General features: G+C 39.0%; 1 protein-coding gene across 1 annotated transcript; it reads left to right on the forward strand.

Annotated features, from left to right (window-relative positions):
- The first annotated feature begins 3586 nt into the window (after positions 1–3586).
- On the forward strand, positions 3587–8850 carry LOC149106358 (uncharacterized). The gene is made up of 3 exons (XM_089298266.1): positions 3587–4076; positions 5908–6025; positions 6523–8850. Exons 1-3 carry the CDS (start codon positions 3705–3707, stop codon positions 6957–6959), a joined length of 927 nt encoding a protein of 308 aa, XP_089154392.1. The 5' UTR covers positions 3587–3704; the 3' UTR covers positions 6960–8850.
- The last annotated feature ends 2803 nt before the right edge of the window (positions 8851–11653 follow it).

The raw sequence follows: 11653 nt of genomic DNA on the forward strand, positions 1-11653 counted from the left end.
ATTCGCCATGGAAGTGAGTGCACAGGACATTAACTTTTAATTAAGAGCATACTTCAATTATGTTATTAAAGCATTTGAAAGTTTCATAAGATAAACCGCGTGATTCCGTTTGCACGTTTTCAGCCGCGCACCGTTGTCAGTTCAGGCGTTTGTAATTTTCTTATGCTATTTTCGTTTGTTAATCATGTGATTAAAATAATCAAGCGCAATATTTTTGTTTAATTTCGATTTCGGATTAAATAAAATACACAGTTGTACGATTGCCAGTAATTCTTCGGTTCTGCTTGGTTTCATTTTCTGTCGAAAAAATTTTAACGTGCTCCACCAGTGACACGAAACTTATTGTTTGTTTGTTTATTTGTTTTTCTCTTATCTCATTCGTTTATTTTGAAACAACTAAGCCAACAAAGACTAGTGCATTTTCCCGCCCTTCGCTTCAGTTGCGTTTTTTTGTTTCGTTTTTGGTTTGGTTCACTACCTTGTTGTATTTATTATGATTAGCTAGTGGTAGAACCACCGAGTATCATGATCCCGTCATAATTCTTTCGTCGGTGATTAGAATCTTGTATAACTGACTTGGCCAGTGTTTTCACGAGAGATGTTTACCTTGGTTTTGTTTTAACTTTACTGAAGTGAAATTTTTAATCGTGTAAACACAGTAGCAAACCTCAATAAATGGCGGCAAAATCAAAAGTAAGCCAACCTGGGTTTTTCGACAGTTGAACGCCTCATCAGGCATGGTTTAGCTCAGTAACCGACGGTAACCGAGGAAAAGCAGACGTTGTCGCGATATCTTGGCAGCAAGTTTTAACGCGTTCAGCGCGTAAAGAAGAGAAAAATAGACAAAGATTCCTCCTAATGTTAGTAGGTTTCAAGTCAACGGGCAGAAAAAGCTAAATAAACTCATGTTTAGGCGAAGAAATCCCGGACTGCTGTTTCCCGTTCATCGTTAAATCCCGTAAGCGTTTCCTTTCTGTTAGAAGCTCAGTAGCTAAGTAGCAGTGTACAGGCAGGCGCAACTAGAAGACGACATTCCATAAATAGAGAGAAAAAAGATCATAATTGAGGTCTGTGGAGAAGAAAAGCAAATATTAGAATTTAAAGCGGCCCCGAATAAGAAGAAGTGCTGGTAAACATTTACGTAGCCCGGGCTCCGTGGCAGATGCCACTTCAGGTTTTTTGCGGAATTGCCTCAGCGAGGTATCAAAAGTTTCTTTCCACTATTCATCTACAAAGCTTTACATTTAAGGAGAGTTTGGCTCGACATCACTGTAAGCAAATTGACAACGATCTGCCTTCGGCATTGGAGTAAAATCAAATGTTATAATTTTCCAATAGTTTCTGAGCAACATTGCAGCACTTGCTTTCCGAGAAAACCTCAAACCGTCGGTTGTATGCGGTCTACTTTTAATAGTTAATTAGTTTCGTGTAAACAGCTTTTCTAATAACTGCGGTTTAGTTACGAAACCTCGGTTAGCAGTAACCGTAGTAAACCTCTCTTGTGAAAACACGGCATTAGCCTTCGTTGCTTAAATGAAACATGACGTCTGCCTACTTGATAACTCACGTGAGATCTTTTGTAGTGCTGGTGTTCAAACAGCGGCCATACGTAATTCCACTCTTTGCCGTCATGACTTCAGTCAAAGTTTAAAGAATCAAAATCTTCAGCCAAAAAATACTCAACACGACAGGATAACGCTGGTGGAGCGCAATTACGTAAACTTTGCTAGTTCTTTGCTTGTGCTATTTCCCAATTCTTAGCTTTCTCGTTGCAGTTAAGTATTTGTCTTCACATTGACAGTGTTGGCTCCAACGGCACATGTGCCTTGGGTGCCGCTTGCGGTATTTCTATTTTGATAACAACATTATGAAAACCGTAATGCTTCTGTTATGTCTATGAGGGTTTTTTACTTCCGTATCCGGAGAGTACATCACAAACCCTAAACGTCTCTTGTTCAAAGAGACGGCGGCACAAACCCACTCTTACATAGGTTTACATCTAACTCCAACCTGTGATATGTTTCCTTCATCGTTTTCACACCAATAATTGTCCTCGATAGTTCCTAACAATGGTACACAGAGCATGGAGGCAACCGTGATCATCCCACTGCCTCCCCCACGGGGTTACACTTAATCCTCACACGTGACTCTAAGTCTACTTGATCAAGCTAAATAATTAAGATACCCTGCAGGATAGAAAAAAACATATACCGTAAAATTCCGATAAGCCTCCCCAACCCCTTCGAGGGGGCAGCATTGCCGAGTGGTTAGGGCACCTGACTTGAAATCCGGAGGTTGCGGGTTCTCGGTAGACCCTAGTTCAAATGCTCGGTCATGCTTGTTAATAGCCAACTGGATTGCCTCCTTTAAGTCTATTATGTTTATTTGAAAGTTAAGTGTAGCTAAGCGCATTGTCCACTATAAGCAACAACATTTGAACATTTTATTTTTTGAAGCTCCTCCCTCCCCCTCCCAATTTCAGATGCAAAATCATTCTCGCGATGAACCCATGGAAGAAAAAAACCAATGAGTTCAGATTTAGATTTAGCTCTTAAAAGGTTTAAAGAAGGATGCAACTCAAAACTCATTTGGTATGCTATGTTGTTGGGGCATGCTCAGAGATTTGTAAAGTTCATTTAACGATAGGAGATTCTGGACCTGTTATGTGTTTTGTATCGTTCTGATTTAAGAGTTCTACCACGTGCACGTGGTACCCTTCAGTCAGTAAGTCCTCACCTGCACCCTCCTTCCCCCCTCCTTATCCCCCACCTTAAAAAAGACCAAGCTATGGAATAATCAGATAGCGCAAGGATGATCTTATTTCTTATCACCCGAAATACAAGAGCGTTCACGAGCACTTTGAACATTGTCAGGCTCACATAACCTAGCAACACTGGAGACAAAAGAGACGAAATCAATCAACCTGACGCTTGTCGCACAATAACAGTGAATGTAAACTTACTACCACTAGCTTTAATTGCAAAATTAAGGGGTTTGGGTTAAATTTTTAATCAAGCTACGATGGCCTAAGAACCAGACTTGATCTGATACTTCTAGTCTAATTGCGAAAATCTCGAGAAAGCGGGTTTTTAGTGTACATTGTGAGAAAATAAAGTATGATTACTTAGTGTTTTGTTGCTTATTCTATATGACTGGATTTATGAAAACCGTGTCGATAATTTGCACCAAATCACCCTTATGCACTTTGATTTCACGACTCCTAGAGGCCTTGAAATCACTCCAAGCGATGAAACAAAAATAGAGAAGAGCAAGAAAAGGAAGATAAGAGAGTGGAGCAGAGGAAAAAAAAAAGACTGACCTGTTTATTTTTATATCGTCCACATTAGGAAGAAAAGCTTGAGCAGTGCGCGATTTCGTTATCAATGTTTTCATAACTCCAGACATTAAATACATATTGTAATGCTAATAAGAAAAGTCAACCATGAAAAGAGCTATTCAACTGTTTAATCTTCAACTAGAATGAAATGACGGCCCATTATTCATATAGTTGCTGCAGCTGCTCTTGACATATTGACAAAGGTGCCACAATTGTCTTCCACCCATTTCACTCGTCCTATTCCGGCATATGCTTCTCTGCTCTGTAACGACGCAGATTTACATCCCGTCTTATATCGTTGCCGTCACTTCCTTGAAGGTTGCTAACGCTAACATGCAAAGAATAATATTACATTTCGTTGTCTAAAATGAAGCTTACGAGGCTATGCTTGGTGCAACAAGCCTTTTGGGGGCCTATTTGTTGTTTAATGTTGTTAACACGTAGTTCTTGCACCGGAGGTCATAACTCTTTCAACGGCAACTTAGAAAGAAACTCAGCGACTTTCACAGAAACCCTTCGCCACTATCTGAGAACAGAGCAAATACTACAGACCGACTTCGTTTATGACACTTTTCAGTGCGCTTTGAATTGTCTCGTCAATGTGGAATGTATCTCGTTCAATTTTAAGCTACAAGCACACTTTGGAGGGAAACACTTGTGTGAATTACTGGCCTCGGACAAGATTGCAAGCTCTGCCTACTTAGAACCCAGTGCAGAATTTCATCACTACAGTAGTTGGGTGAGCTATCATTCTTAATTATACAAGAAAACCATTTTGTGATGCTTTTAGCAGCTGTAATTCAATGTAACACCTTCCCTAATGGTTAGGCGGTGGTTAAAAGCCGAACAAAAAGTATACTTGCTTGATGCGATAAAAGTAACTGTGATCTATTGCTTAGACCCCTTACAGGCAAAAGAAAAAAAAAAGAAAACAAGAATTTTTGTATTTGATGGATTTTTGGAAAAACACCACAAGCAGGAAACTAGCCTTACTCAAATTGACGATGAATGAATTATTAGCACCTGCAATTTTGTGCGCATGTTTTCCAGGTAAACGTGAGGCCTTTTAGAAAAGTGAAAAATGCTGTTTCTCATTTTAACAAACTGACGTCAGTTTTTTATGCGTCTGTTCTCTTATTTATGATAAATTGCGTCATAACATTGCCAAAGTGTGTGTGGAACCACAAGCCGCAGGCGAGTGGTTCCGCAGTAAACTTGGACAATGTTATGGCGAAATTTAATAATCAATAAGAGGACAGGCGCATGAAAAAACATACGTCAATTTATTTTTTACAAAGGTCAAACGCCGGTAATAAATGAGGAGAAAAATCGCCGTAAATTTGCCGCAAACAAAGATAAGTAAATTTTATTGAAAATGACGCGAATATTGTCAATAGCTTTTCTCGCTTTTTGATTGGCTGCCTAAAAAACCCATATTAAAATCAGCGCGCGAGAAATTAGACAGTTATCGTAAAATATTAATGTTGCAATTTGGCACGAGTGTCAAATTGATAAAAGGTGATAGTAGATTCAAGTAACATGTAATTAAAGTAAATTATTATTATATTTTCATCTTTAACATCACCATTATCTTTAGAAATAAGCAATGCGTGCAATAATTACATGTCCCAGGTATTGTTGACAACTACGATGTTTTCAAGGTTTTTAAATCTTTTCAGTTTTAAGAGATCTTTAGCACTGTCAAAGAAGAGACGAAGGAAAAAGAGTCTAATGAAAAATAACAAAAAATATTTACATGATTGTTATTATATTAAGCTGTCAATGGCATATGTGTTTCGAAAGGCTGTGCACACGTGCTTCTCTTGTTTGGAGTTCAGTGAGTATTCATATTTGCTCCAAGAAAAACATTCGCGTTGTAAGTGCACTTTTTTTTTTTTTTTTGATAACCAATCTATGTAAAACGAATCGCGACTCTCTTTCAATGCCCAGTTTCCTCGCCCTTGGAATTGGTTGGTCAGATTTTACTTACATTTCGGGCTTGTTCAACGGTTACTGATTTGTGTTCCAGATACGATTATTTTGTATCTGGCTTTGTCGAACGATGTTTTCCCAATTGTACAATCAACAGCTCCTCGTAACTAGTCACTTCAAGCTGGAACACATTTCTAAATTGACTTTTTGTAACACTGTGACAAGGAAGATAAATACGGCAATAAAAGAGATTCGAGAATATATATACTCAGGTTTTTATAAAATAAATAATCCTGTTTAATTTGGAATTTGGAGATACTGGTTTTTGTTTTGGAGGTAGGAAAACCGGAGAACCCGGGGAAAAACCCTTGGAGCAAGGAGAGAACCAACAACAAACTCAATCCACGTATGTCACCGGACCGGGGTCGAACCCGGGCGCCCCCACCACTGCCCCATCCGGTCTCCCTACTGAGAACTTCACAGGAACCAAAGTCGATGACGACCAAGCACGCTTCGAGGTCCTCTTTTCCTTTTCGGAAGCTCAAAAGTAGCACGTCAACTTGGGAATTTTCAATTTTTTTTTTCAAACGCAATTCTCTGCCGAGGCACTAATCTTATTTGCTTTGTTTTTTGATTAGAGCCCTTGTGAGTACGGATTGTGCCAGCATGGGTCCACGTGCCTTCCATTGTACGCGACCCATGGTTTTGTGTGCAACTGTGTTCTCGGATATTACGGGATTTTCTGCGACAAAAAAGGTGCTATTTTTCATTTGATTCTTTATTCTTTGCAACGTTAAACGCATCTTCACTTCAGGGATCTCAAAAATTCCACCCGGCACTTAGTAAACTATTTAGTGGAACACGTACCTTCCACGGATAACATGCTTGATTACCTCTGTTCTATGTGCTGAAAAGTCATTTTTCCGGTTTACCTTTTTTAGTGAATGAAACCCCAGTGTGTGACTATTCAAATGAAAGCCACTGAGCAGTTTATGTTTGACAAGCATGTGCATCTAAGTGTGACTGTTCAAAAGAAAGGTATTAAGCAGTAAGGTGGTTTAAACTTTGAAGCCCGAAAATTGAGGAGTTCTTTCATACACTAAAACCAATATCGAAAACACCTCAGTGTATCCATGCCAAAAGTAAATCCAGATTAGTTTTGAAATATTGCTTATTTTATGCATAAATTGCTTTTAATTTCCGGCTTCATATTGCATGATGTAATAAGTGCTGTTTAAATTGTTTCATTTCAGTTCCCCTGTGGTTGAAAGTGAACACCGAGGAAGTCTGTTTTGGAGCTCGGGACGATTCATACGGTTCAATTACAATGCAGCAAAGTGGCAAGATCCTGTCTTTTAAGCTCGTTCACTTAAGAGGCCAAATCTCATGCCGCACTGTAGCTTCTCGGTACAATAAGTGGGCCTGCGATGAAGGAGATGATCTTGAAACAGTTCTCACCAATGAGGACAACGCAATTGTCTTTCCGCAGTTGTCTCATATAGAGAAGAGATATCAACTTCCCGGGATGCGTTCTGATTCGCCCGAGCTGATATTCAATAATCTCACTGTTCCGATGAGTGTGGCGCCTGGTCTAGAGTTCAGGGTGTGGTACACTGAGGATCTGAAAGATATATCTGAACAAGATAATGGAGGAAAGACCTGTATGGACGTATACGCTTTGTATGTTTGAGGGCCCATTAACCAATTCATGCGGGCGCTCGCGCACGTTGCTAAGGAGGTGCAATTTTACTTCCAGTTACTTACGTCAGCTTGCGCGCGGACAAAAAAAGACTTTGTGCTTCTTTGTGTTTCACAAGATGCAAAATAAAAAAAAAAGTACAAGCAAAGACAAAATAAGAGAAAAACAGAAAAAACAAGAGCAAAAGAAAGAGAAAAATGAACTCCGCGTGTCTTTGCTTGATCTTACCGAAGTACGCTGGTAGTGTAAATTGCGCACGCGCTAATAGGGTAACTTCCAATATATATCGGACGCACTTCCGGTTTCTTTAAATGCTAAAGGAAACGCGGTTTTTCATTAAATCGAGCCTTTTCCGAGATTTTCGATTCAAGCCAACGTTGGAAACATAGCTATGGATTCCTTTTTCAAAATGATGCTTTTATCGGAAAATTACGAGTTTTTCAAGATTTTGAAACTCTCTCAAAATCTGACCCTTTAGAAATAAAACAAAAGCTATGCATAGCATAATGAGGATTAAAATTAAAATATTAAATTAATGAAAAAAATCCCGACAAAGTAATTTGCCTGGGAGCCTTTGCATTTTTTTGTATTAGTCACATAACCAAGGGCGTGGCCTGATGACGTCATCACTGGTGTTACTGGTCATGAAAAAGTTAAAACACATGAAATAACTCAGAACTAACTACAAATGACGAGGTTATATGAGAATAAATTTCCCTTAGCAACGGGTCGAAAAGATCAGTTAATGGGCCCTTAAAGACAACGTTTTGTCATGTTGTCAGAGGACCCCGACGATGGTTCTCTCGCAAATGCTTTAAAACGCCGTCAGGAGTACTTGAAGGGCTCTGTAGGTTAATTCTAGGCTGGGCTACAAAATAGTGATGTGCTCGGTCATTCTAGGGGAACTTGAGTCTTCTCAAAATATATTTGTCCATTTTCCTAAAGTTCCCAAAGCCTTAATTAGGTCTTATTGTGTTTCCGAAAATCATAGCTGACCATTTTTGGTACCAAAAAAGACATTATTATTAATCAGGAGCCATAATCGGGGACGGAGACCGTAAGTCTTGGGATCCGCGCGCACCTATGATATGGGACAATTTTTCTATTTTTAGAACAAATTGCGCCATCCTGACGTCATATATCCGCGCGGATTCACGCACATGTCCGGGGCTCTAGCTCGCGTGGATGTTGTCACGTTGCGTGATCAAATGGTGAGAGCTGAGAGATTCTCTTGCGTATTTTTCACAGCGATGGCAGGGAATAAGGCAGGGAATACGAACCAGGGCGCTTATATGTAGTTTTATGCTCTGAACTAACGGAAAAGGTGGGTTTTTCAGGGTAGAAAACAAGACTTCAATCTCGCGCTGGGAATGAATAATAAGATCTGCTCACGCTAGTTGTAAGCTTACGCGTATGTTTTTGCATTTGTTCTGACTTAAGAATATAGCAAGAAAACTCTCTACTCTGGTATCGAGTTAATTTGTGAGTTTCTCAGACAATGGTTAATCATAACCAAAACCTGTTTTGATGGTTTCCTATTGTTTCTGCTTGTTTGGTGAGTTTGCAAAAGTTCAGTGAAAGGAAAGTCTGACGCGTACAATTAGCTCATTTGCATAGTGCAGCTCGTGCACTTTCAAGTCCGAGTCGGTGTTTCCAATTGTCAACAAATCTTGACAAAGATTTCTTTCGTTATCTTTTGTGCTGAGATGCTGCAACAAATTTCACGAACGCAAAAAAGGCTACTAACATCATGTGCGTTTCTTCAACATAAGCATAGTGAAGTTTTACACTGCAAAAATGAAAATAGACAAGGAGTTTTGATAACTCGATCAACAAAATCGAAATCATTATTCCAAGTTGATTAAAGAAAGCGTCATCGTAACTTTGGTGATTATTTCTGCTTTATTCACATATTTTCAGCTAAGTTTAATATGTTCTCAAACATTTATCAATCTTAAACACATTTAAAAACTATAGAGCTATTGTTTGAGTTCGATGTACGCTTTCACACGAAAGTGCGATGGAACTTCGGTGCAATTTGTTATGTTTACTGGCTGCACAAAATACGCATCGGCGGGCTCTCTCATTCATCGACAACAGAGAATTTACTGGATTTTTGCACGAATAAAACTGAACAGTATCTACGGACGTAAAGTTATTGAGCCTTGATGAAACATCAAGCGCTGCTTACAATTCAAGCGAAACTCAAACTAGCAATTATTTTGTTTTACTTTTCGGTCGCGATAGACTGACAAATTCCTTGCAAGCGTGTGGCAAGAGGAGCTAGGAAACTATGAAGTCCTGAAGCTCTGCTATATCTAAATATATCCAGCTAGTCTTTTACTGTGTAATGGAAAAGCTGTTAATCTTCAACATATGTGAAATTTAAAGTGGAGTAATGTACAGCTCATGTAAAAGAGGTATCCGTCGGAACACAATTTGGTCAGCGATATATATAAGCTTACAGCGGAACATACCTAAATTCGATACTGTCTTACTTCACTCAAACTGGAGCAGCTTACGACGAAAATACTTAAGCAAAATTCGACGTAAGCGCGTTGAGTTGTGGGCGAAAAACATGAAAAATTTCGGGAATTTCGGACGCCATTTCCCCCGCGCGACATCCGCAAAAATCCTCGCAGCATGTACGCGCGTGTGCCGCAGGCGATGGCGCAATTTGTTCTAAAAATAGAATTATTGTCCCATATCATGGGGACAACCCCAATACTTGAAATGGCGCGCGCTTACGGTCTCCGTCCCCGATTATGGCTCCTGTATTAATCCAAAAACTACAGAAACGATCCGTTGGGTGGCCGCCACATGTCCCTGCTACATGTCGCCTTAGTTTGCACTACACAAGTTTTTTGTCGCTGCAACATGTCGCTGCATCATGTCCCTGCAACATGACCCCTCGTGTCTGGCCACTTTTACGTAATGGCCTCGAGTTTCCATTGGCTAACTGGATTTTCAGAGTCCTTTGTGACTGGTTAAAGCGATGTAATACTTAATTGAAACCGCTCTATTAAAAATTTCAGTAGATTTTAATCCAGCGTTTTGTTAACAGGGAGATTAAGCAAACCACGACTGCGACGGCAACGAAAACGTCAACAAACAAAAGGTTTAATGAGCAGAACAAGGGGTATACATGCGCGCTGATCAATCTTTGTACCTTTCGTAGTCGTCTTCTGCAAAATAACAACGTGAAATGACCAAGTTCTGCGTATTTTGGATAACGTAGGCCACGACGGCAAAGTTTTCGTATTTCTTTTTGGACTTGATCGCTGGCAATACATATTTAGTTTGAGCAGGTTTTAGACCGATTGGCGTATACTATAAGCAGATTCAGATAGTTACGAAATTCGAGGGTAAAACATAAATCTATATTTTTACGAAGCGTCGTCCCTGTTGTCGCCGTCGTCATTGCTTAAAGTCCCTAATACCTTCCTGTGGGAGCATCCCACACAGGAGCTAGACCATTTTAATACATTATTTTTAACATTTTGTTGTGAGAATAATGAGAGGTTAGATCATTTTACAGTCCTTGTGATGGTAAAGATTGGCATGGCAACTGAATAATTAATCTTTAAAAACTGGTAAGCTTTGTATCATAACTTAGTAACCTCTGGCTTCGCTACTGTTCCAAGGCGTGATCACTAAGAACAACTGACTTTAAGACAGGCTATTCAATATCAACTAGTTGATAAATTATGGCTATAGATCCTGTAGAACAACCGCATATTTTGAGTCAGATTTCATGATCATGTTACGTTCTAACTTGGACGATTCGCATTCAAAGTTCTGGAACCAATAAAGCATTTCTATAACAACATTTGAAGAACACATTTATTGAACTGAGACACGCCCAGCGCTCTTAATTGGAAAAAAATAGTTTTATTGTCACTAAACATTGAAAACAACAAACACAAGTACTTATTTGCGCCTCGCTCCTGTCGACATCCTAAATTTATATAATGGTAAGCATATGTGAAACGTTTTTATATTTCTTTCTGTATATTTTAAATTTTTGCAAACTTTAACGATGAGCGAAAATAACGAAAACGAAACCCACGTGCAAATACAAAGCATTTTTGTGAAGTCGCGCCAGAAACTGCAAGTCTGAATTTTACACGCCCATTCAGAATTATTGATGGATTATGAGTTGCAGAAGAATTGAAGAGCCATCTATAATAATAAATTGTAGCAAACTGGTTGTAACAACTTGAGCTGCCCTATTTTTGCAAGACGAATCGGCAATATAACGGTATTTCTAAATAGCTTAGCAAAAAAATACATTTTTCTGTCCCCACTCTAGAAAAATTTAGCTATAACTGTAATCTAATCTTTGTCAACGTTTTTCTCTCAGTTTTTGCGGCTGTCAACTTCGTATTTTGTTAAGCTAATAAGAACCTTTTTAGTCAGACAGCCACTGGGCAGTAGCAGGTTATCTAAATACTTAGCTAGACAAACTGGTGTTTGATTTGATAATGACAATCACTTTGCGCAAAATAATTGTTTTATAGATACAATTATACAACAGAAACGAAAAACAAAAATTACAGTAGTTATCTCACACATCGGACTGATGTCTGGGATTGAGATTCACAAAAAAAGGTTATTTTCGATACATGGAGAATATATCTTAGTATTTAGTTAAACAATCACGTTTTGTATCCTCAAAACTCCTG

Source organism: Orbicella faveolata, unplaced genomic scaffold (genome assembly GCF_042242905.1).
Source record: "Orbicella faveolata isolate gen_17 unplaced genomic scaffold, um_ofav_v1 contig_3, whole genome shotgun sequence".
Lineage (NCBI taxonomy): Eukaryota > Metazoa > Cnidaria > Anthozoa > Scleractinia > Merulinidae > Orbicella > Orbicella faveolata.